The sequence below is a fragment of the Saimiri boliviensis genome, chromosome 11 (genome assembly GCF_048565385.1).
Source record: "Saimiri boliviensis isolate mSaiBol1 chromosome 11, mSaiBol1.pri, whole genome shotgun sequence".
Lineage (NCBI taxonomy): Eukaryota > Metazoa > Chordata > Mammalia > Primates > Cebidae > Saimiri > Saimiri boliviensis.
Window position 1 is genome coordinate 49,101,900 of NC_133459.1, and position 27,495 is coordinate 49,129,394.

At 37.9% G+C, this 27,495-nt stretch overlaps 1 protein-coding gene across 1 annotated transcript in view; it reads right to left on the reverse strand.

Moving 5' to 3' along the window:
* FAF1 (Fas associated factor 1) overlaps positions 1-27,495 on the reverse strand; it is a 534,743-nt gene that overhangs the window by 277,085 nt on the left and 230,163 nt on the right. Inside the window, exon 7 of the mRNA XM_003921572.4 lies at positions 8,967-9,072. Within this exon, the coding sequence (XP_003921621.1) occupies positions 8,967-9,072 (106 nt within the window). The remainder of the gene's footprint in view (positions 1-8,966; positions 9,073-27,495) is intronic.

The following is a 27,495-nucleotide window of genomic DNA, read 5'->3' on the forward strand; positions in this document are numbered from 1 at the left end:
GCAAATATAATTGGTTTTCCTCTGCCACTCATGGGACTTTTCTAGTATCATTATTTTCCAAAGTACCTTCTTTCCTCATGCTTTCTTCATTCTTTCCATCAAGTGTCCATGCTCAGTATTATTTTTCCTACTGCCCTCCCTCCACCCCCATGCATTAGCTATAAAGTAGATGTAAAGCTTGGTGTAAGTCCAAAAATTTTATGATCAAAATATATACTTAGCAAATTGTTTGGCTAAATCTTTCATGTATGATGAAAGATTATTACCACAATTCATTAGCAAATTATAGACTTTGAAATGTAGGCAGACAAATATTTGGCCCTGTATCAATCAATTTGGACCAGCTGGGTAGAAATTCACACAATCCCAGGAAACCTGGGAAGTGAGGTGCTCTTTCATTTTTCATTCACTTGAAACATTAAAGAAAAATTATCATTCTATAAAAATGTCCACTTTTCAAGATTTTAGCAAAGCCACTTTAGAATAGGTTTTATTTTCAGCCAATCACTACTTTAGTGACCAATAAACTAATCATTTTTCTTGCAATTGATTGTGGAGGAGTAGTGTCTAATGCTAATGCATACAGGGGTACTCTAATACTTAGCCATGATAATCCAGTTTAAAAAGCTAAGTATTTAATAACAGTTCTATTGCTTTTAAAAGGTGGGGGGCTATGCTATAGACATTAAATAAGCCCAGAAACCAATTTTGCAGTTATTCATGATAAATAATATCATTAACATTCTCTCTCTGGGCCCCCCAGCCTACTGAGGTGACCCTGTACAAAGATTCTAATTGATCCTATGTCTGTCTGTTCTGGTTAAGCTACAAGGCAGGCCGTATATAGGAACAGCTGCACTTTGGGAGCAACTTAAAACAAATTTCATCTTAGTGGCATCTAATCCAGTGCTTGGTACAAGACTCATGGAAAAGTCAGTGTCAAAATTAAACAATGCCGGCTTTGCAGTGAGCAGATGCTTTTGCCTTGCAGCTGTAAAACCCTAGAACAATCCAGTACTCTACTGTCTGGTCACGCAATGACCACAAAGCAAGGAATACATTTTGTCATTTATATAAAATGTTTACTACAAGTTTTTAAAATCTTTTTTCTCTTAAAAAAAGGTTTTCAAAATAATAATAGGAATACAGAGAGGGTAATAACGTACTATACTATAGCCCTACATTGAGCAGTAATTTTTTTAAAAGAAAATTTACCACAAAAAGTATGTTTGAAAAAGAAAAACTCCTTGACTATATAACACTGAGTGATATACAAGACATATTAGACAAAAGAAAAGTTACCATAATCAGATGTTTTAAGAGGCTGTAATCACCTTTGGCATATAAAGATAAACATGTAAATACTTTTTTACATGCAGGCTTTACCTTAATACGCCCAGGCTTCGTACAGATTATATTTATAAGCACTTTATATTCACTTACTCGCCCTTTGGTTTAATTCCTTGTGTGTGTGTGGTGTGTTTGTTTTACAGAGGGTTGATGAGGAATAAAGAGGTTACTATTTCTTATTTCACGACTGGAGGATAGTTAAATGTTAAAATTCTTCTCAGCTTAAGTAATATGGTACTTATCACATCTATGAAGAAATTACAGCCTTTCCCAACACATATCCTAGGAAAAAAACCTTGTCGCTGGCATTCAGAAATCTAGGAGTTAATATTTTAATGCTGAAAAAGAAAAACCTCTTCTTCATGCACGAGGCACTGTCTCTGTGAAACCAAAGAATCAGCCCAATCTAAGTAAGTGACTACATTGTCATGATCAATCCACTTCTGCAACTGAGGTTCTGGCATTAAAGATAGCTTTTTATTGTGCCTACAAGAAGGAAATCTAGTACCTTTACCTTTATTTTAAATGGTCTGCCGCAAAAAATTTTTTGCAGTGAGTTTTTCTTAATCTTTCATATTTTTTCTGGAAAAATTTTTCTCCCCAAGGATATCAATTCATTAATGCTTCATTACTTATAAATTTCACTGGATATTTTGCTGGTGGAAGGTTTGGGAATTCCCCTTATATCCCTCCTCACCCTATAACTTACATTTCAATGAGCAGTCCCAAAGTATGAGTACATTAATATGAATCAAATTTTATTTTAAATATCAAAAAAAGCATGTTACCCTCTTAAATGAAGTCTTTAGGAAATAAAGATTTTTGTGGTTGCTTGTGCATTTCTGTGTTTTATTTTCTAAAAATATAACTAAAACTTATTGACATGAAAAGCATATTGATGCAACATGCCTTTTAAAATATAAATTCCAGACATTCATTTGAAGAAATGATCTGAACTTTAAAAAGACTACGAAACATTTACAATTATCATTATGTACTATTGGTAAGATTTTGTTGTATTCTTTGCTAATAGCTATAATTAAACCGGAACATGGTGGTAGTAATACATGCCATTAAACAAAAGTAAACAATGCCACTAAAATACATCACAAGAATTAAACTTAGAACTATAACAACATAAAAAGCAAGTGATGTATATTCTAAATTTGATTTCTTGTATCCTAACCCACATAGTTTACAGTAAGAATGAATTATTTTACAGTGTTAGTATTCCAAATTATAGTACTACAAGCTTTAAGGATAAGAAATAACCATAAATTTGCACAAACTGCACAGGCTTATTTTTTTATCTCATAACTTTGATTAATAATCAGAATTATAACAGAACTGTGTGAAAATATTTTGTTTGAAAACATATTCCAAATTAAGATTATTAATTATACAACTGTAATTCACATTTAATGTACTTTGTTACATTAAATATTTTTATAGGAGCATCTAGAGACTTGCAAAAAAAATGGTTGGCTCGAATAAATGGTTCCCTTTTAAGTGCATTTTATCCCTTTAGGTTCATACAATAACAGCAATATATTTTTAAAGTATATATTTTACTCAAAAATACATAAATAAGTCACAAACCAACGCTAACAGATGTGTGACTTCTAATTAGTTATAATAATCTCTGCTTCAATGCCATTAGAATGAGCCTTTCTTTTCTTTTGAAAACTAAAAAAGCTTTCCTTTGAATTTTAAACTGTCAGGGGGCTTCAAAGTCAATGTACAAAATCTGCTTTGATTAAAATTTTAGACATCTACAGTGATAACTTTATGAAAGGAAAATATTAAATTATAATTATCCTAAACAGACACAGTCTTGTGAAACTAACCCTACATTCATGTTAAAACACAAAGAGTTGAATATAATGAATTTGATTCATCCTCGGACACAAAGCTTCACCACAGTAAACTCAGTCAACTGTTGCTCTTGCGCCTATATTCATGGTGCTTAAATAGCGCACTTTAAAACAAAAAAAACTCCAATTGGCTTTTCATACATCCACCCTCCCCAAAAATAACGCACTTGAAAAACTCAAATGATATGAAAGGCTTCAAGGCCTCTTTTCTCTCTTTCATACCCCCCCTTTTTTTTTTTTTTATTTCTGTTTGCAGTAATCTGCCTTTCTCTTTCTCATTGCTACAGAGCAAGCGAGGAGGCTCAGAGCTTTGAAAAGGGGGCTCAATGTGTAATGGGTCCACTAGAATTAATTTACTTGCACCAAATCCATTGAGCACAGAGGTTCTTCCCCCCCACCCTTCTCAAATCATTTGGAGTCGAACGCAGCCCCCGGCCTTTGTAATTCTAGTAAAGCACTTAAAGTGCACAGTAGGTGTTCATGAGGACCATCTGGTCAAAAGCAAAACAAGCTGCTGATTTTGCCTTTGAATAGAATGAAGCAAGTGTGAATTAGTCTCTTCAATTAGCACTATTACAACCTGTCAAGTGCATATTGTAAAACAGGATTATTACAGTATTGGTCACCAGTGCAATTATTTACTCTCTGCCTTTTCTTGCATATAAAAAAATCTTATGTTTATTAGCTTCTGATAACGGAACGTAATTTCTCTTAACCCAGGCATTTCAAAACTACCAACACAGAAATCACAAATTATAAAAGGTAGTCGGCTATGATGTTTGATACACATATCTTAACTAACAAAAGGCTAAAGACTGTCCTTAATTCTTAAAATTTCATTGCCTCTGTCTTCTTGAAATGTAGGTAGACAAATACTTATATGGGTCGAAAAAGATATCCAATCCAGATCATTCTAAAATACTTCTAGAGGGGGATAAAGACTTGTCAGTTCCAAAGCGCTGCATTATAAATATTAAATTTATTACCTCAGGGGATAATTTATTAAGAATCACAGGAAACCTCAATATTTATAAAATGATCCCTACTGATTTATTCATTTGAAGTGGTATGATTGCAACAGATCTCAATATCCAAATGCAACTTGAATAATAATATATATGCATATTTAAAAAAACACATAATCTTCTTTTCTGAAAGCTTGAATTCACTGCCCAGTTGCAGAAGAAATTATATCTCTTTCATTCTTGCTAAAATGTCATTTATGATTTCAAATTTTGAAAAAAATCAAACTATAATATACATTAATTAAATTGGTTCATTATAATTGATCCAATATATGCCATTTATCTTGCAGTAAAAACAAACCACTTAAACTTTTAATTAAATAAGCACACAACTTAATTTACCCTCTTGCATATGCACATTCTCAGTTATCCTACTCTTATTTCAGTTCTGTGCCAGCAACCCCAAACCTCCCTATACTAGAAAACAAACAAGCCAACCAAAAAAAAACACCCAATACTTAAAACATTTACAGAAAGGCCCTGTTAGTTAAGAATGTATATACAACCCACTACTAGAACATCAATAATTAACACAATTTGTAAAAGACTACATATTTTAATTACTGTTATTGGCCACCAGCATTAAAGGAGAACAGTTCAAAATATTTGACATTAGTAAAGCAAGTTAAGAAAGTAGCAAGTACAAAAATAGACACAACAAAATCTGACATTAGGTTCAAATGTTTAGAATCAGTTAGCTTCATGATTATGTAACCAAGATTATTTTTAAGGATTGGCATAATCTATGTATTTAGTTCTTTCAGTTCCTGATACTAATTTGACTCTAATGGCTTCCCACTTAATGACCAGTTTGTGCAACGTGGTGCTAGTACTGAAATGTTTTACTACTCCCTAAGATATATCTTTACAGGTTGTCAATTTTCCCCTTTCATGCCATTAAGAACTAAATCAACATTAATAAGAACAGTGAAAATTCTGGGGTAAAGTGAAACTTGGGAGAGGATTTAAATAATTCCAGTAGCTATGCATCATGCTTCTTGATATAAGAAATAAGTAATACTCCATGATTCCGCACTAATAATACTTAGGTTTCTTATTGTTATTCTGGGTCATGTGTATATTCCTTAAATTATATAACACATTCAAAGAAAACAATATTTTACCTAACAGAAGCTTTTGCAGTAGTAAGACCGATAACAAAGAATCAGTTTCCAAGAAAAGTTGGCTTGATTTCAGGGACTCCATATCCTTTCCACACCTGGGTTTTGGATTTGCTGAAAGCAAATCAATCTTTTTTTCCCCTTAATTTAACCCATCCCAAGTGCATTTGTAACCACAGATCTTTAATAGCATTAGTGAGAATTACTAGAAACTGCACAATAAACTGTTGAAAAATCTGAGTTCTCAGCATAAAAAAATTCATTAAAATAAGGTAAGCCTATTTAAGGAAATTCACAATTTTAAAGTGTGACAAACAGCTAATTTAGGAACCAAAAAGGTCAAAAAGACAGACTATCACAAAGTTACTATCACATTCATTGATGATTTTTATAAGCTGTTTTGCCATAATGGTAAAGATAAAAGATTTTTTGTCTTAAGACTACTTGTAACTCTCTCCATTCTGACCTTTTTATTCTGTCACTGCTTTTTCCTCAACTAGGAGGATAATGTAAGTGGAAGGATTTGTACAGAGCTTTAAAAAAAACAGAATCAAATGAAAACCCTCAATAACTAACTGGCTTAAATTAAAATCTAGAGCACCCAAAGGACACAAGTCATGCATTGTGAGGCAGCAGACCACAAAGCCAGAATGAACAAACACTTGTACAACTCTTGGTTCATCACCACTAACTTGCAATGACCATATGGCCATTGAATAGTTTATTTGAAATTCAAACTGCATTTTAGTTCTATTTTCTAACTCAGTATTTTTTAAAAATCTACTTTGTTCTAATTAAAAGTTGAAATCATAGTGCCTTTTTCAACCCTATTTCATTTAATAGAAATTTCCCCCAGGGTGAAAAATAGTGCAAAGCTTTCTTTTTAAAATGCAAGGCTTTCCAAAAAAAAAAAAAAATCAGAAATTTTTGTTTTGTGTTTCAAACATTTTTTCCTTTCCCTCAATTATGTTAGTCAATTTATTCTTAGACCTATTAATACTGAAATGAAATTCCTGAAACTGGTGACAGAGATTAATTTACAGCTTAGCATATATGGCATAATTAAGTGTTCACATTAATAAAAAACAAATACTAGCATTATAAAATAAAACTACAAAATTGTTTCCCAATTATATTTTTATCTTGATGCAATGAAACTAACTTTCCAATCATGCAACAAGAAAAAATGTACATACTTAAGTGTCATTGTAAATTGAATGGCTGTAGATAAGAATATCTTGTCCTTCACCTAAAACCACCTGGTCCATTCCACAAGTTGAAGCAGAAAAGTCACAGAACTAGGCCCAGAGAGGTGACCCACATCCTTTATCTATGTTGTACAGACTAAAAGAGCCTATGTGTAGCTGTCTACTCACAGAGAAGCAAGTGACATAAGTAGCAACTGCATTTATTTGTTACTAGCAAACTAGCATTTAAAAATATTATTTTAAATTAAAAAGAGAAAACAAGAAAAAAGGAGAAGAAACCAAACTCTTGACAAGGAATACATAAGAATATATGTCTTGGCAAAAAAATTTCTGGAACATTTTTAAATGTCATTTAAAAAATGGTATAAAAAAGATTAACTGTTTTTAAGTCCTTGAAGCTTAAGATATATTTGATAATCTAAATAGCAGGCCATGGAGAACAGTTTCAGCCAACTGTGGCACACAATGGGACATTTACAGAATTTTAAATATTTCTTTTTAATAATTGATGTAGTCATTTTGAATCATTCTGCATAGGATATCAGGTGTGAGCAGATTGCATTAACGCTGCTTAAACATTTCAACTTGTCAGTATGGCCAACTCGATTTCGGAAATATTTGCAGTATTTTCCCATCGAAACAGTAATAAAGGTAAAATAAATATATGCCACTACTTTATAATCACCGAACATTAATGAATATTTTATGTCTTTTTAAATCTCCCTGTTTAATTTAAAAGGGTGAAATTAAGTCTCCTCCCTGCAATATGCCAATTATCTGTAAATCAAACAATAACTTGGCCATTATGCTCCTTTTTGTTAATATAAGAGAAGCTAATTTGAAAACACTGAATGGCATTTTTAGGCTATCTGCTGAATAGTCCTTTCTGCCCTCTTGTGGAAGAAAGCTGAAACACACCCAAATCACAGAAACGGGGGGTGGGGGTTGAGGGGGTGGCAGCAAAATTATGGCTAGAAAATTCAATCCAAAGGAAAAAAGGCAAACTATATTTATCCATCATGCATTATACTACTCTTCAATTTTAAAAAGTCAGCAACGAAATAAATTTACCTATTATCTTTGTTTTGAAAAAACAAATTATTTTAAATCTAAATTTCCTTAATTATATTCACATACATAATTTACATTTTACTATCCTGTGAAATTTCAAATACTATAATAACTCTGAGATAGAGCCATAGCAAAATATTGTTTCTACCAGAAAAACAAATAATTCTTCAAGGAATTAAATTTTTTAATTTAGAGAATAAAATATTATGGAGGCTGAAAATGAAATTACAATTTATACATTTTAAAGTCCTGAAAAAAAAAATCAAATAACGCAAACCTATGATTCAGTTTATGAATCAGATCAGAAAAAATTTTAAAGACTTTTGCTTCTAGTCAATAAACAATTCAAGTAATCAAAGAAAATAAACTGAAAGCAATGAGTTATTTATGTCAAATTCAAAGCTGAAATTCAGTGACACAATATAAAAAAAGAAAACCATTAATAGTCTCCAGAAACAATTCATATACTTCTGAAAGAAAACATTAGGGTGAAAATGACTTGTTCTTTCAAAATGACATTGATTATTTTAAGCAATGTAGCCTAAGAAAAAAATCATAAAATAATCCAAAATTAAGGATGATTAATTCTTTTTAGAGAAATTAGTAGACAAATGATTGTTGCTTTCATAACTTATAAGGTATAATATGACACGGTCATCATTTCAATGTTTGTAAACACAAGTGCTGTCATAGCCTTAAATGCTCCCCTCACCCTCCACAGAGAAAAATTACTAGCTTTAGGTGGGTGGGGCCCAAGGCATACCAAGAAGGCACCACTTCTCTCTTGGGGTTGGTTCTCTTTTGAAAGAGTGGCCCCAGTTGGTCATGTTGAAGAAAATATTGACACTATAAGACAGTCTCTAGCAGCACCTTAGGAATCCTGCTCAAGGCCAGGATTGAGCTCCTCAAATTCCTTTTAGAAACAGGGTATGCAATATAAATAATTATTTGAGAGCAACCTTTCAAATAAAATAAAGGATCCTCCAGAATGAATTCTGTCAACAATTTCCAAATTAGTATTTTGCATAATTACTATAAAACAATGAAATATATTACATAATAATCAGTTACGTTTAAGCAGTGTTTCAAGTTGACTAGTTTAAAAATTATCTAGAGTTCCCATTTACATCTTTCTTTCTAGGTCAAGTCATTTAGTATATCTACAGTAATCATTGATGCTCCAGTTAATTAAAATTTAAGAACCCAATAATGAAACATAAAGAGAATTTCCAACCAGAACAGATAAGCCCTCTTTAACAGGGTCAACATTAGCTATAATGAGCTACCTTTATTTCTTAGCTGTGAGACATAACTCACCTCTTGAATAGTACTGCTTCCTGAGAAGTTCAGGTTGTACTCCCGCTGGACTTCTCGGTGGGTGATGATCAGCATGAAGTTTTGATTTAATGACTCCTGCAGGGCACTGAAAGGGTTGAAAGAAAAACAAGGAACTTAGAGATGAACAAGTTCTAGCTTGCTTTACAGCTAGCTGCAAAAACCCCAGGAGTACCCTAACCTCCACACAGGCATGTCCGGGCCCAATGTTATCATATTTTCAGCTTCTAAAGGCAAGAGAACATACTGAGAACAACCAAGTGGGGGGGGTGGTGGTGGGGGGTGGTGGGGGGGGGGCTAACCTGTTAACTCTTTCTCTACCAAGGTGTTTTTAAATTTCAAGTCTAAATGCTTTGTATACTTAAGAATTTTCTACAAGTCATATGCTAATTCATAACATCTGCATATGTATCTCCTCCAACAAAACTGTCAATTACATCCAAATATGTCACTAAAATGTATACTCAAAGACTCTGGTTCAGTCAGGTGCAGGTTTCACCATGTTTGCTAGGCTAGTCTTGAACTCCGGACCTCAGGTGATCCGCTTGCCTCGGCCTCCCAAAATGCTGAGATTACAGGAGTGAGCTACCATGCCCAGCCCACCCCGGAACATTTTGGTAAGATCTGACTTACATTTACACTTACAAAGGGAATTGGTAAGATCTGACTTACATTTACACTTACACCAAGATTATTCTGGCTGCTCTGGCTACAGTGAGCAAAGACTGGAGGTAAGGAGAGCAGATAGCAGGTTGATTCAGGAAAAAAGTGATGGTAGCTGGCTGAGACAGGCGGATCACAAGGTCAGAAGTTCAAGACCACTCTGTCCAATATAGTGAAACCCCATCTCTACTAAAAGTACAAAAAACTAGCTGGGTGTGGTGGTATATGCCCGTAACCCAGCTACTAGGAAGGCTGAGGCAGGAGAATCCAGTGAACCGAGGGTGGGGGGGAAGGGAGATGGCAGTGAGCCAAGATCACGCCATTGCACTCCAGCCTGGGGACAAGAGTGAAACTCTAGCACCAAAAAAAAGTGATGGTAGCTTGGAGTAGGGTGGTAGAGGAAGAGATGAAAAGCTGTAAAGTTCAGAATATATTTTAGAGGTAGAAGTCAGACCACTTACTGAAGGATATGAGAGAAAAATATAACCCCAAGGTTTCTGGTGTTAGTAAACAAAAGAATGGAAGTACACTTAACAAGAAAAAGTGGAGCAGTGGCAGGTGAGGTGAAGAAATTGAGAGAGAAGTTTTGGTTCAAAGTTTGAGATGTCTATCAAGATGTTTTAAGATGTCTATTAGACATTTTAAAAAATATATCATGTACAGTTGAATATAAGAATCAAAGGTCAAGTAAAAGAACCCACAGCAGGAGAGTCAGTAGCATATAGTCAGGTTTTAAACTTCATGGCCAAAACAAATCACCTAGAAAAAATAAGTGACATTGAGAAAAAAAGAGGCCAAGATGGAACCCTAGGGCATTTCAGTCATTTGAAATCAAGCAGAAGAGAATGAGTCAGTTTAAAGGAGATTGACAAATCATCAATGAGAAAAATCAAAGAGAAAAATCAAGAAAGTATAGTATAAGGGGGCCAAAAGAAATGACTGTTTCAAATAGGAGGGCAGGATCAATTATGCCAAGTGCTGATGAGACATTAAAGGTGGGAAGGACAGAAAAATGATCATGTTCAGGAAACAGTAAAAAGCTCAATGTGACTATAGCAAAGGCTGTGTGAGAGAAGTCTACTGGGAAATGAGGCCCAAACAATAGATGGGGTCAATGTTCAATATATATATGTTGAATGAATTTGGGGACAGAAGTGGCAAGTAATGGAAAGACTTACTGAAGTTTCAAGGCCTTCCATAAGTACATCTATTTTACGACTATTCTACAAAATGTTCCTTTTTCTCTAGATCTTGGCTGACATGCCCTCATGTCAAAAACATGCTCACGACAATCTTTGTTCATACTGTTCTTATCCTCCTTTCCTTTACTCTCTTCCAAATACTGCACAACTTTCAGATCACCTTTCAGGCCTCTACTTCATTTACTAATGGCCTTCTCTTCTCTGAATTCCTATCACATATTTAATTTAACAATTATAGCTCATCGTATACAGTTTGCTTTGTTTCATGTGTGGATTCCCCGAATTCTAGACCATATGTTTTTATAACTGATTATCAGGATATCCCTTGGAAGGTAGCACACTAGAAGGTGATTCAATTCAACTGTATAAAGACTTAAGAAATCCTTCTGCATATTCTGAACTACATATAAAGAACTACTGACGATCATTTTTTTTTTTTAGCCTATCTGAGGTTTCATTTTACTCACAAAAGTGTACTTCTGAAAGGTTAAGTAAATGTCCCTGGTCATCAAGCTACAAAGAGGTGGAATCCAGTTCCTAACCTATATTTCATTCTATGTTCTTCAAACCTGAGCATGCTACCTCCCAAAAGTCTGGACTGCTGGGCAACACTAGGTGAACAAGAGTCCTGCCTGCTAGAAGTTTACCACTCATTCATTCACTCTATAATTATTTGATTCCTATTATTTGTAAAAATACAGGAATAAAAGACAGAAATCACCGACCTCAGAGAGGCTCTAGAGAAAAACATCAAACAGAAGTTAAGATTGTGGAGAAGGGAGAACATTTTGAGGTACTATAAATAAAAATTGATAATTTGATAAGTAGATATGGAAGATGATTTCAGACCTAGAATAAAATTTGAACAGAAATGAAGATGGGGGAATATTAAGAAATGTTTAGAAAGCAATGAGGAAGAAGTATAAGGGGATGTGAAGAAGAGTCTGTGACAGCGAAAACTTTAACAATATTAAAGACCTACATTATGGAGGGCTTCAAATGCTAGGCTAAGGAGCTCAGAGTTCCAGAAGTCTTGATTAGCACATAGATCCTCCTTTATCTTTAATATGAATCTATAAATATGTTTAATATTTTTAGTGCTTGCCTTTATGCAATTCCTCATATATGTTTCTTGATCTTGACTGGCAGACTTGTGTAATAACTTTGCAAACTGGTTTGCCAGGACCGTTTGACTGCCAGACTACTTTGGAACACCAACTTTGTCTAGTTCTACAATTCCTGGATAGCTGTGGAAGAGGGTAAGTTGGCAAGAATAATATTTATGGCTTTAATCTGCTTGGGAGTCATAAAGCCAGATCTGAATCTCTGTTTCACTACTTGCTAGTTCTTTGACCTTGACAAGTCGATCATTCATTCTTTCAACATATTTATTGAGTGTATGCCACATACAAGACCCTATTTTTGGCACTTAACTACTCTGGAAATTCTGAAGAAGGAAGAAGAAGGAAGAAGGAAGAAGAAGGAAGAAGAAGAAGGAAGAAGAAGGAAGAGGGAGGAGGAGGAGGAGGAAATGCTTCCTGAATATTATATTTAAAAAGCCAAGTGGGAATTTTTACTGCATATAAGTTATAAGGTGAGCTATTACAACCTATTGAAAATAGAATACTTTTGAAGGGTACTCATACTTTAAAATCTTACAGTGATAGTGAAACATCAGCAAAAGGATCAACAGTGTTTTTGTGGCAGTTACTTTTCATGTTTTAGTTCTATCCCATGGCAGGAGTTCATACAGAGTAAAACCTTGTTCTGATCACTGAACATAACTGTATATTACCCGGACTAACACTGTTTTTTTTTTTTTTTTTTTTTTTTTTTTTTTTTTTTTTTTACATAGGTCTTGTTTGGGGCTGATTCTACTACATTCATGTTCCTTGTGAGAATATTTGTTGGAGGAGTCAGATAAGGGTATTATCTTTAAACTTAAACTCTTGCCTGATCCATTTACTTAGCCATTAATAAGTGACTAACAATAAGTTCTACCACATATCAGCCACTAAGAGATTCATATCATTATGAAGTTATTATCATTTCCATTTTACAGATGAGGAAACTGATTTAAGTTACTTGCTTAATCAATGTCATACAAAAAAGTACCAATGACCTAGGTCTAACTTCAGAGATTACACTCTTATGATTACACTTCCAGGTACCACGTAAGTGAACACAGTAAAATCATATATCTGCCCTCACTGAGTCTAATGAGGGATGGGCAAAGCAGCAAACTTATAATTTACATATTGTATCCTGTGCTTCTGAACTCTAATGCCTGTTTTCCCTAAGGCACTATGGAAACACAGAATAACAACTGAATTAGGCTGGTGATGTTTTCCACAGAAACTGGTATGTGAACTGTGTTAAGTTTTGTTTTGTGATGACTATGAGGGGAGGGGTTAGTGGGGAAGGCTGTAAGAAATATACCATGGTTGCTGGGCTTGGTAGCTCACACCTGTAATCCTAGAACTTTGGGAGACAGAGGTAGGTGTATCCTTTGAGGACAGGAATTCGAGAACACCTGGGCCAACAAGGCAAAACCTTGTCTCTAATAAAACTACAAAAATTAGCCAGGCGTGGTGGTACATGCCTCTAATCTTGGCTACTCGGGAGGCTGAGGCACAAAAATAGCTTGAATCTGGGAGGCAGAGGTTGCAGTGAGCTGAGATCACGCCACTGCACTCCAGCCTAGTCAACAGAGAAGGATTTTGTCTCAAAAAATAACTTAAAAATGCCATGGTGATATGTATAATTTGCAAAGACGTTTTTGCTAAAATGTTATCTAGGCAAACTGATCCTAGCTTCTAAAGCTAACTATGAGATGAATCCTTAGCTGCAGCATCCAGAGCAATCTTCTCCCACACAGTGCCCCCTAATGACTGGTTATGATAGCCACAGTTCAACCACCTTTGATCAGTCTTTTATCTTCAAGTTAACTGGGCCCTGTGGCTCACGCCTGTAATCCCAACATTTTGGGAGGCCTAGGTGGGTGGACTGCTTGAACCCAGGAGTTCTAGACTACCCTGGACAACAAGGTAAAACCCAGACTCTACAAAAAATACAAAAATAACCCTGGCGCGGTAGCTTGCACCTGTAGTCCCAGCTACCCGGGAGGCTGAGGAGGGAGGACCTCTTGAGGATAGGAGGCAGAGGCTGCAGTGAGCCAAGATCACACCACTACCCTCCAGCCTGAGTGACAGAGCCAGACCCTATCTCCAAAAAAAAAAAAAAAGTTCATGCTACTTCAACTTTTGATCTTCAGGGTCAAAAGGATGAGTGCTAAACAAAGCCGGTAAGAAATAATGAAACCACTTTAAAAAAACCTGCATGTTTTCTTTTTCTTTTTATTGAGATGCAGTCTCACTCTGTCACCCAGGCTGGAATGCAGTGGTACAATCTCGGCTCACTGCAACCTCCGCCTCCAGGGTTTAAGTGATTCTCCTGCCTCAGCCTCCCTAGTAGCTGGGACCATAGGCACATGCCACCATGACCAGCTAATTTTTGTATTTTTAGGAGAGACGGGTTTTCACCATGTTAGCCAGGCTGGTCTCAAACTCCTGAACTTGGTGATCCCCTGTCTCAGTCTCCCAAAGTGTTGGGATTACAGGCATGAGTCATCACACCTGGCCTAAAAACTGCATGTTTTCTTTTAAACGGAGAAGAAAAGATATAAGCAAACATAGAACCTTAAAAAAACAAAAACAGAGACAAGGTCTTGCTATGTTGACCAAGCCAGTCTTCTCCTTCTCCTGGCTTCATGTAGCCTCTTGAGTAGTTGAGATGACAAGTGTAAGCCACTGAGCCTGGCAAATGTAAAAACTTTTGAAATATTTGCATTATGAACAAGGACACAATTTGGTTTCTACAAACAGAAAAAGACTATTAAAACTAATTGTTCTTGCTCTACCCTCAGACACAGACTGAAGATAATATTTCAAATATAATCAGAATCATATATTTGTCCCTGGGGCTCCAGTGCTATTTGCAACAAAATAAAAATGAAAACATTATTAAGCACCTAGTATGCAAAGTGCTACCCATTTTCACATACATCACCTTATAATTTTTCTAGACTGTTTTTTAATTTTAAAATTGAAAGTGGTGGGGTGAGAGCCAAGCACAGTGCTGTGTGCCTGTAATCCCAGCTACTTGGGAAGATGAGACAGGAGAACTGCTTGAGTTCAGGAGTTTGAGACCAGCCTGGGCAACACAGCAAGACCCTGTCTCTAAATCAATCAATCAATCAATCTGGCATAAGGGGTAGGGAGGAGTAGCATGTAACAGAATAAACTATAAAAATATAGATAGATACCCAATTTAAAATTCTCAGTACTATTACTTAAACATCAATACCTAAGTCATTAACAGTTCTAGAAATCATTTTAGTAAAACTTCTTTTCTCTACTCTCTTCTTTATCCACAAGTATTTGGATTTCAATGCTCTTTCCTTTTTTTTTTTTTTTTTTTTTTCTGAGACAGAGTCTCGCTCTGTTGCCAAGGACCAGGCTGGAGTGCAGCGGCAGGATCTTGGCTCACTGCAATCTCTGCCTCCCAGGTTCAAGCAATTCTCTTGCCTCAGCCTCCTGAGTAGCTGGGACTATAGGCGCATGCCACCGCACCCAGCTGATTTTTGTATTTTTAGTAGAGACGGGGTTTCATTTTGTTGGCCAGAATGGTCTCAATTTCTTGACCTCATGATCCGCCTGCCTCGGCCTCCCATAGTGCTGGGATTACAGGCGTGAGCCACCGAGCTCGGCCCCCAGTGCTCTTTCAGTAGCAGAATGTCCATCTAGCTATGCCTGGGAGATCCCATTCAAATTTAACTATGAATATTTATCAGGAACAGAGAGGTTACCTGTAAAATACCAGCCTTCTAATGAGAACCAATGTAATTTTAATTCACTGGCTTAGTTTATACATTTTACATAACTCTCCACATCTTAAAAAAAAAAAAAAGTGTGGGGGGGGTAAATCAGGTATAGCAAATTTTAAAACATAGGTCCTAATAAATTTGAAGCTCTAGCACTGGTATTTTTATGCATTTGAACATATGAAGCCATATATTATTAACTTACATATGTCAAGTATTGATAAAATCAGCAGCAATACTAAGAAAATAAATGTAACATTCAATTGTCTTGACTGAGTTTATTTCTCATTCAGAGAGTACTTCAGCAAACCACTTATGAGAAAGCACAGGGTTATTTTAATATATATAGTAATTTTTCAGGGATAACTTAAGGCTGCATTCTGTTAGTAAAACAATCCACTGCATTAACTGAAGAAGGAGGAATGACTGATGAAGAAGAAGAGGAATGACTCCCTCCCCCCGCCCCCTCACCTTCCCCCGCACCCACCAACTAGCAGCAGGCCTATTTCACAGGGTACTACTGTAGAAGGCAAACCGTCTTGAACCAGTAATAATCATAGTAATTTAAGGATTTCTCCTCCAGGAATTCCTTGAATCCAGAACTCCCTCTTAAAGTCTTCGGTAGACAGAAGAATTGGCTAAGTTAACCCACAGCCCACCTATTAAAACATTAATAATACTAGGGGAAACACTCACTGTTACAAAGTATACATCAAAATTGAACAACTAGACCAGGAAAGATAAATTCTTACTTGGGCTTCAGGGCTGCTATGAACTGAATGTTTGTGTACTTTCCAAAATTCACGCATTGAAGTCCTAACCCCCAAAGTGATATTTGGATATGGGGTCTTTGGGAGATAATCAGGTTTAGATGAGGTCATGAGAGTAAGACCTTCATGATGGGATTAGTATTTTTATAAGAAGAGAAAGACAGATAAGAGCTTTTCTCTCTTTCTGCCTTGGGAGGACACAATGAGAAGTTGACCAAGCCAGGATGAGGGACTGACTTTGCCAGCACCATTGTCTTGGACTTAACAACATTCAGAAATAAAGGGCTATTGCTTAAACTACCCAGTAAATGGTATTTTGTTATGGCAGCCCAAGGTGACTAATATAAAGGCTTTTAGGACCTCTGTCAAAGTACTCAAGTAAATAGCTGCCATGAGTTTAGCACAGGCTTATAATATACAAATCCAAATTGAAATCTCACTCACTAAAATCCCATTTCCCAGGGTACCACAAAAAGCAATATACTTTTGTCAAAACTCATATAACTCAGACACACTCTAGATCTGGCTAGGAGTGGTGGCTCATGCCTTTAATCCCAGGACTTTGTGAGGCTGAGGTGGGAGGATGACTTGAGGTCAGGAGTTCAAGACCACGTGGGCAAGGTGGCAAGACCTTATCTCTAGAAAACAATTTTTAAAAGAACTGTATGTTTATTGTATATGAATTATAACTCCATAAAAACATTAACCATAAAAAAATGCTTGAATAATTGAATAGTGACCATTTTTGCAGTTACATGGGCCCTATATTTTTAACTTCAAAAATACAATCCTCTTTTTTAATTTTTGAGATGGAGTCTGGCTCTGTCACCCAGGCTGGAGTGCAATGACATGGTCGTGGCTCGCCACAACCTCCACCTCCTGGGTTCAGGTGATTCTCCTGCCTCAGCCTCCCGGGTATCTAGGATTACAAGCGGCTGCCACCATGCCCGGCAAATTTTTGTATTTTTAGTAGAGACAGGGTTTCACCATGTTGGCCAGGCTGGTCTTGAACTCCTGACCTAGTGATCCACCCACCTCAGACTCCCAAAGTGCTAGGATTACAGATGTAAGCCACTGCACCTGGCCACAATCCACTTTCAGCCAGTGTAAATGGGAACCATGGATTTGCTGCATCATGTATAGCAAATAACATTACATGTCCACTGACACACATGAGCTGTCAGCAGTGAAATAATACTTCTCAAATCAGTGCTGTGTGTGCAGTTAAGACGAATAAAGTACTAACATCAATACAGTGATTGAAAGTCTCATTTCATTCCTGCTATGTGCATGTTATTCCCTTTCTTGTACTGTATATTTTTAAAATAACGATTTAAAATAGGCTTGTAAAATTCATTTTCACAAGATTTTATTTTTTAAATATGGCCTAATAGTGAAACAAGAACAAGTACTTTATTTCAAATTATTGTGATTTACTTATAAAAATGTAAGTAATAATTTCAAAATGTGGTATTGAATTTTTCATTAATACTTTATATTTATATTTTTCCAAAGGCCCTAAATTTTTTTCTCTCTTTTGTCTCTTCAGGAATATTTTGTGATCTACAATATTAATTTTATCCCTTTAGCGACATCAAAATTTTAAATTAAAAAGCATGACACAATGCAATTTAAATTTCCATTCTAAACTTACAGAGTCATATGAGCTCTTGTCAACAAAAGATCAAATTTACCATAATTATGGATTATTTACACTAAAACAAAATAAGAAATCAATATGTAAATGTAATGTTTGTTGTAGCTAATGCAGCTAGCAATGACAGATTAGGTTCAAATAGCAATCAGTTTGAAAATCTGGCACATATGTAAATGAGCTATGGCCTTGATGTTTACATTTGATTGTATTTCATTCAGGATTTTTAAATTGTCTCAGGAACAGCATAAAAATAAAATGTTAATCTTTCCACTATAAATATGACTTGAGCTCTTATCATAACTGAAACTAGGTTTTGCTCCTGTCCAGCTAAACTAACATATATTAATAATTCTGAGCTGCTGATTACATCATTCTTAATTAACACTCTGCTACAGTTGTTAACATCCTCCAAGACACCATGTTATCATCACCACAAGTTCTGCAACAGTCTTAAAACCATGTTTAACGAAGGTTAGCCTCTTACTCAACAGCTACTTTTAATTGCTTTCTTTGCTGGCAATTAAATATGTCTAGATAAATAAACATTTGGTTTCACATAATTTTTAATAACATTTTTCATGATGATTTCAAAGTTCATGTGGCCTTATGTCTATAATTACTGTTTAATCAATATAGTGATATATTGGATTCAGCAAAATGTATTAACCAAAGGATGTAAAATTAATCAAAATGTGATAGTAATGATGGTGATATATTGTGATGCATCAAGTAGTACATGGCAAAACTGTCAAAACAGAATTCTATCCATCTAGACAAAATATTTAAAAAGCAATGAAATATTTATAGATATATCAATTTTTGTTTCCTAGTGACCAAGTTTCTGACTATCCATTAAATCAGCCATAGAGAATACCTGCAGTTATTTTTCAAAGTGTGATGCTAACAAGCTAATCTCAGTAGTCACTGAACTATCAATAGGCAGTAAACTGTATAAATGGGTTTGGTACCTTGCTCCAATTAGATGTGTTGTGATCTCCATCAGTGCTTTGAGGACAAGTTTCTTCTTTCAGCCAGAGTGCATAACTTTTGGGAAATGTCCTCTTCTTAAAATGAACCACTCTTTTTTTTTTTTTTAATGGAGACTTGCTCTATCACCCAGGCCGGAGTGCAGTGGTGCAGTCTTGGCTCACTGCAATCTCTACCTCCTGAGTTCAAGTGATTCTCTTGCTTCAGCCTCCTGAGTAGCTGGAATTATAGGCATGCACCACCACACCCAGCTAATTTTTGTATTTTTAGTAGAGATGGGGTTTTGCCATGTTGGCCAGGCTGGTCTCGAACTCCTGACCTCACGTGATCTGCCCACCTTGGCCTCCCAAAAAATGAGCCACTTTTAAGTGGCCCCTTATTAAAAAACACTTACCAGCCCAGTACTTTACTTTTCACAAAATCTAATAATGATGCTCACTACAAATAAATTTAAGTTGAACAGTAATCACAATGTACTTGAAGTACTGATTATATCAATTTATCAATTTATTCTTTTTTTTTTTTTGGAGACTGAGTTTCCCTCTGTTGCCCAGGCTGGAATGCAGTGGCTCAATCTTGGCTCACTGCAACCTCTGCCTCCCAGGTTCAAGGGACTCCCCTGCCTCAGCCTCCTGAGTTACTGGGATTACAGATGCCAGCCACCATGTCCGGCTAATTTTTGTATTGTTAGTAGAGATGGGGTTTCACTATGCTGGCCAGGATGGTCTCAATCTCCTGACCTCGTGATCCACCCACTTCGGCCTCCCAAAGTCCTGGGATTATAGGTGTAAGCCACTGTGTCCAGCCCAATTTATTATTGAGAAATGACATTACTTTAAGAATAAATATATAATCAGATCATGCGTTGTTCTAATTACAACACTGGTAACTTAAAATACTTTTACAGATAAATATTGACCCAGTTCAGGAAATGCTAACCCCACAATGTGACACTTTGGTATGCTGACTACTTTGAACTGAGGGCACCTGGGGAACAGCTGACACAGACACAGGCTTTCTATGAGCTCCCATTTTCTGCCTAAAGACAGATCCTCCAAAAGGAACTCAACTGTCCTGTATCCCCACTCTGGGAATCTTATCAACCAGGGAAAATTAACTCGGGTCACAGAAGAGGAGACTGAAGGCTGAAACCATACCCAGAGAGATGATCACGTCTTCTGAGGGCTGCTCTGAGACCATTTTTATTACCTGAGAGACCTTTTTATCTGTATAATAAGACAACCTTTATTCATACATTTCCTCTTCTCACCACCTTATAACTTGTATCACCATCCCCCACCAGAAGCCCCAACCTCCTATTCCTTTCTGTAGCTCAGGATGCTATATAAGTGTCAATCATTTGATCATTCTTTGAGTCTCATATCTTGTGGCGCTCCTGTGTGTACATATAAAATTAAATGTTTTTCTCTTGTTAGTCTGTGTTACGTAAATGTAATTTGTAGCCCAGCCAAGAACCCAGAGAGTGGAGGGAAGACGTTTATTGCTTCCCTATAATATCCTTCATGAAAACAAAAAAAAAAAGTTGTTTCATAAGGCACTTTGGGAAAAGAAAATAAATGAATCATTCGGAACATTTACCTAAAGATACAAAGTTTTCAAAAAACTTATTTATGGGCCACTTAAAGGTCTCCTTTTCTTTTTATTAAATCATTTTTTTGTTTGCTTTTGAGACCGGGTCTCACTCTGTCACCCACACTGCAGTGCAGTGGTGCAATCTTGGCTCATTACAACATCAACCTCCTAAGCTCAAGCAATCCTTCCATATCAGCCTCCCAAGTAGCTGGGACTACAGGCATGTGCCACTATGCCTGGCTGATTTTTTTATTTTTGTAGAGATGAGGTTCCACTATGTTGCCCAGCCTGGTCTCAAACACCTGGGTTCAAGCAATCCTTCCACCTTGGCCTCCCAAAATGTTGAGATTACAGGAGGAAGCCACTGCACCTGGCCAGGTCTCCTTTTCTGTTGCACTGCTAAAACCTCACAAATATTGATCACTAAAAAGCCAGCATGAAGAACTCACACTCATAGAGAAATAATTTCAAAAGAAATTGTAGCAAATTATTTGGAGATATTAACAAGTTTAAAAAGGATTTTTTTTTTCTACTTTGAAAATAAAAGTACTTAGCCACAGTAGTCCCCCACTGGTAGTTGCTCATCTATTCCTGAAAGAGCATTATCATTTCTTCTGTTCACTTAAACAACTTACTGAGCATCTACAAGGGCCAAGAAGCACTGTGTCTAGTTTACTTCACTAATGAACTAGGTTGAAATGAGACTTTATGTTGAGGACCACACTGATTCTGACCTTTTGAGCAACCTGTGAGTTGGTTGAAAACTCACCTCTAAAATACTCGAAGGTACTATGATGAATAACTTAGAGTTAAGAGCCCTATAAAATCCAAGTCCTGGCTCATCCTGGCACATGCACTATGCCAGGCCCGATGCTCATACATGCTATCTTATTTTATCACATATTTACCTCTCTAAAATCCTAGAAGGCAGAAATCATCCTGAGCATTCTGAGTGAAGAAGCTAATGCCTAAATCAACCATTTTACTTCCTCTTTCAGTACCTCTCCTAATCAAAAATTGGCTGATTGCTTTAGCACCTTCAAAAGATAGTATCCTAGAACTTTCCTCTCAATTCTAAGTCAGCTCTCACGGATGTGACTTACCTTGTATTAAGTGAGCACACCAAAAACTGAAATGGTAGAAAATAGACAAGAGTGAAAAATATAAGGATTAATATTTGTGCAGAGATTATGAGGTGGTAGAAAAACAGAAGTAGGATAAGGACTGGGCACGGTGGCTCATGCTTTTAATCCCAGCACTTTGAGGCCGAGGTGGGTGGATAACCTGAGTTCAGGAATTTCAGACCAGCCTGGTCAACATGGCAAAACCTGCTATAAATCATACTATATTTACATTATCATAGCTCACTGTAACCTTGAACCCCTGGGCTTAAACAGATGTCCTCCTACCTTAGCCTCCCCATACTACAAATCTCTACTACAAATACAAAAATGAACCAGGTGTGGTGGCATGAACCTGCAATCCCAGCTACCCAGGAGGCCAAGGCAGGAGAACTGCTTGGACTCGGGAGGCAGAGGTTGCAGTGAGCAGAGATTGTGCCACTGCACTCTAGCCTGGGCAACAGAGCAAGATTCTGTCTGAAAAAAAAAAAAAAAAAAAGTAGGATGAGAATTATTTGAAAGTGTCCTCAGCATGTCCTTCTAATAACTAAGTCTCACAACAGTTAGTTCTATGACGCTTCTCAGTTATCTTTCATGATTGGAAAAATGGGGACAGAGTAGAGTGGCTAGAATGGTCTCAATACAGGATGACAGAGAGAAATTACCAAAAGAAAAACCCACACTGTTTATATGAATATCAATACACATTCCCACCAGATGCAGTGACTCACACCTTAATTTCAGTGCTTTGGGAGTTTGACAAGAGAGGATCACTTCAGGACAGAAGTTCAAGACCAGCCTGAGCAACATGGCAAAACCCCATCTCTACAAAAAATTTAATAATTAGGCAGGCATGATGGCCTATGGCTGTAGTTAGTCCCAGCTACTTGGGAGGCTAAGGCAGAAGGACAACTGCTTGAGCCCAGGGGTTCAAGGTTACAGTGAATTATGATAATGGAAAAAAAAAAAACCATACATACACATGCGCGCACACACACACACACACCCCCTGCTCAGAGGGTGCATGCACCCCTTTGCTAGGATGAGAGGGAGGAGCACTGGTAGATACCTATTATCACTGCTGCTGGATGGTTATAAGAAGCAGAGATAAAATAGTATTCAACAATTTTTAACTTATTGTACCAAACCTAATGGGTATAGTGGAGTCCATATCAAACACAGAGAGTCCGAAAAGATCTCAGGGAGAAGGTGAAAGTTTCTTTTGCTTTTTCTCAGACCTCTGCCTCTGTTCACGGGGAGAATGAGATTTCTGCCCATGCTGATTCTCCACACAAGGGTAGAGTTTAAATGAGAAAATATGTAGCTTTCCCACTCCTCCTTCTTCCATTCTAGATTTGTTTCTCTCAGTGGAAGAATAGAATCAATTAGAATTACTTTTACAGGGTCATGCATACTAGGTTAGATTTCACAGAAGGCAGGGACAAGACTAGCAGCTTCCTCTTTCATTTCCTGTGCCCTAGTTCATTAAGTTCTCTACCATTTTTTTTTTTTTTTTTTTTTACTCATTATGGTAGGTGTACTCTGGACAAAGCTTACCATGAGATCTTTAAGCTGTCTTTCTAAGTGTGACTAGGTTAGTAGGACAGGTCTACTGCATCAGTCCATCAGGCTCTGAAGACTCAATCATAACTCCTACAGACCACATGAGCATAAAGGTCCTAAGATTTAGATCTAGGGCAAGAGGTAAAAGAAACCATTTAGGACTCAGGTCTAGGTCACATCCTCTCCATCAGGTGCTTGCCCAGCCATCAAAGCAGTTTTGTTTTCCAATTTGGCTATTGATTTCTATGTGTCTAATCTACTGTTAAGAATTAGAAGAAAGGGGGCCGGGCGCGGTGGCTCAAGCCTGTAATCCCAGCACTTTGGGAGGCCGAGGCGGGTGGATCACGAGGTCAAGAGATCGAGACCATCCTGGTCAACATGGTGAAACCCCGTCTCTACTAAAAATACAAAAATTAGCTGGGCATGGTGGCGTGTGCCTGTAATCCCAGCTACTCGGGAGGCTGAGGCAGGAGAATTGCCTGACCCCAGGAGGCGGAGGTTGCGGTGAGACGAGATCGCGCCATTGCACTCCAGCCTGGGTAACAAGAGCGAAACCCCATCTCAAAAAAAAAAAAAAAGAAGAATTAGAAGAAAGGAAGAATGAGTGACATCACGAGTACCTAAAAATCTAAAAGACCATCTATTTTCAGGTATGATCTGAGGCCCATTGCAGACTTCCCTAAGTCATACAGTAGCAGAGCTGGACCTAAAACTCAGCTATCTTGACTTGCTACTCCTCAATTCCTTCCAGAGCACCCATGGGAAAATATAACAACTCCATTCTTGCTTAATTTATGGCTACTGACATCTGCTTTCCCACCAATGGTTTTCCAAGGACAAAAACAAAAAGTTTTTGTTTTGTTTTGTTTTGTTTTGTTTTGTTTTGTTTTTGAGACAGAGTCTCACTCTGTTGCCCAGCCCGGAGTGCAGTGGTGCAATCTTGGCTCATGGCAACTTCTGCCTCCAAGGTTCCAGCAATTCTCGTGCCTCAGCCAACTGAGTAGCTATGATTACAGGTGCGCACCACCATGTCCAGCTAATTTTTGTATTTTTAGTAGAGCTTGGGTTTTGCCATGTTGGCGAGGCTGGTCTCAAACTTCTGACATCAAGTGATCCAACCGCCTTGGCCTCCTAAAGTGTTGGGATTACAGGCATGAGCCACCACACCCAGCTGAAAAGCCAAATATTTTAACACCACTGGTTTACTCAACTATCACAGAAGTGCCATTTAGCACCCTGAATTTACTCCTGCTTGAACAAATAGCAACTAACTCAAAGCTATAGTTAAATGCAACTTCACAACCCAGAGGCCACACAAGAGGGTGATATGCTTGACTGCAGGACCAGAGATCAATAATAGTCTCATATGAAGTCATTAAAATATTAACTGAAGGGAATTCCACCAAGATGGCCAAATAGCAACAGCTCCAGTCTGCAGTTCCCAGTGAAAGCACGCCAAGATGAGTGATCTCTGCACTTCCAACTGAGGTACCAGGTTCATCTCATGGGGAATGGTTAGACAGTGGGAGCAGTCCTAGGTGGGCAACCTGAAGCAGGGTGGGGTATCACCTCACTAAGGAGGTGCAAGGGGCCAGAAAACTCTCACTCCCAGCCAAAGGAAACCATTAGGGACTTTTACAGTCACTCCGGCACTCTGGCTCAGATACTGTGCTTTTCCCATAGTCTACACAACCTGCAGACCAGGAGATTCCCTCTGGTGCTTACAACGCCAGCGCCTCACGTTTCCAGCACAAAACTGGGTGGCCAAGTGGCACCTGGAACACCAGCAAGACAGAACTGCCCATTCCCCTGAAAAAGAGGGATGAAGCCAGGGAACCAAGTGAGCTGGCTCAGCGGGTCCCACCCCCATGAAGATGAGCAAGCTAAGACCCACTGGCTGGAAATTCTCACAGCAGTATGAGCTTGACCCAGGACAGTTGAGCTTGGTGGGGGGAGGGGCACCTGCCATTGCTGAGGCTCTGGTAGGCATCTTCAGCATTGCCAGTGTAAACAAAGCCTCCAGGAAGTTTACACAGCAGCTGGGCCGAGCACAGCAGCTCAGCAAGGCCTCTGCAGGCAGATTTAAGTAGATTCCCTTCTTGCTCGGCAGGGCATCTCAGAAAAAAAAAAGAGAGCAGTCAGTCAGGGACTTACAAAACCCCCACCTTCCTGGGACAGAGCACCTGGGAAAAGGAGCAGTTGTGGGTTCTGCTTCAGCAGACGTAAAAGTCCCTGCCCGGCAGCCCTGAAGGGAGCAACAGATCCCCCAGAACACTGCTGGAGCTCCATTAAGGGACAAGCTGCCTCCTCAAGTGGCCCCCTGACCCCCCATGTAACCTAACTGGGAGACACATCATAAGAAGAGCTCTGGCTGACATCTGGCAGGTATCCTTTTGGGATGAAGCTACCAGAGGAAGGAACAGGCAGCAATCATTACTGTCTTGCAGCCCCTGCAGCTGATTCCCAGGCAAGCAGGGTCTGGAGTGGACTTTCAGCAAACTCCAGCAGACATGTAGCAGAGGGGCCTGTTAGAAGGAAAACTAACAAACAGAAAGAAATAGCTTCAATATCAACAGAAAGGATGTCCACTCAGAAACCCCATTTAAAAAAGTCACCAACTTCAAAGACCAAAGGTAGATAAATCCACAAAGATGGGAAGGAACCAGTGCAAAAAGGCTGAAATTGCCAAAAGCCAGAACACCTCTTCTCCTCCAAGGGATCACAGCCCCTCACCAAAAAGGGAACAAAACTGGATAGAGAATGAGTATGACGAATTGACAGAAGCAGGCTTCAGCAGGTGGGTAGTAACAAACTTCTCCAAGCTAACGGAGCATGTTCTAACCCAATGCAAGGAAACTAAGAACCTTGAAAAAAGGTTAGACAAAATGCTAATGAGAATAACCAGCATGGGGAAGAAAATAAACATGTTGGAGCTGAAAAACACAGCACGAGAACCTCATGAAGCATACAAAAGTTTCAATAGCCAAATTGATCAAGCAGAAGAAAGGATATCAGAGACTGAAGATCAACTCAATGAAATAAAGGGAGAAGGCAAGACTAGAGAAAAAACAGTGAAAAGAAATGAACAAGCCTCCAAGAAATAAGGGATTATATGAAAAGACCAAATCTATGTTTGACTGGTGTACCTGAAAGTGATGGGGAGAATGAAGCCAAGTTGGAAAACACTCTTCAGGATATTATCCAGGAGAACTTACCCAACCTAACAAGGCAGGCCAACATTCAAATACAGGAAATACAGAGAACACTGCAAAGGTATTCCTTGAGAAGAGCAATCCCAAAGCACATAATCATCAGGTTCACCAGGGTTGAAATAAAGGAAAAAATGCTAAGAGTAGCCAGAGAGAAAGGTAGGGTTACCGACAAAGGGAAGCCCATCAGACTCAAAGTGGATCTCTTGGCAGAAAACCTACAAGCCAGAAGAGAGTTGGAGCCAATATTCCACATCCTAAAAGAAAAGAATTTTCAACCCAGAATTTCACATCCAGCCAAACTAAGCTTTATAAGCGAAGGAGAAATAAAATCCTTTACGAACAAGACTGCTGAGAGGTTTTGTCACCACCAGGCCTGCCTTACAAGAGCTCCTGAAGGAAGCCCTAAGCATGGAAAGAACAACCAGTACCAGCCACCACAAAAGCACATCAAACTGTAAAGACCATCAACACTATGAAGAGACTGCATCAACTAATGGGCAAAAAAAACCAGCTAGCATCAAAATGGCAGGATCAAATTCACACATAAGAATATTAACCTTAAATGTAAATAGGCTAATTGCCCAGTCAAAAGACACAGACTGGCAAATTGGATAAAAAGCCAAGACCTGCCAGGTGCGGTGGCTCAAGCCTGTAATCCCAGCACTTGGGGAGGCCGAGGCAGGTGGATCACGAGGTCAAGAGATCGAGACCATCCTGGTCAACATGGTGAAACCCTGTCTCTACTAAAAATACAAAAAATTAGCTGGGCATGGTGGCACGTGCCTGTAATCCCAGCTACTCAGGAGGCTGAGGCAGGAGAATTGCCTGAACCCAGGAGGCGGAGGTTGTGGTGAGCCGAGA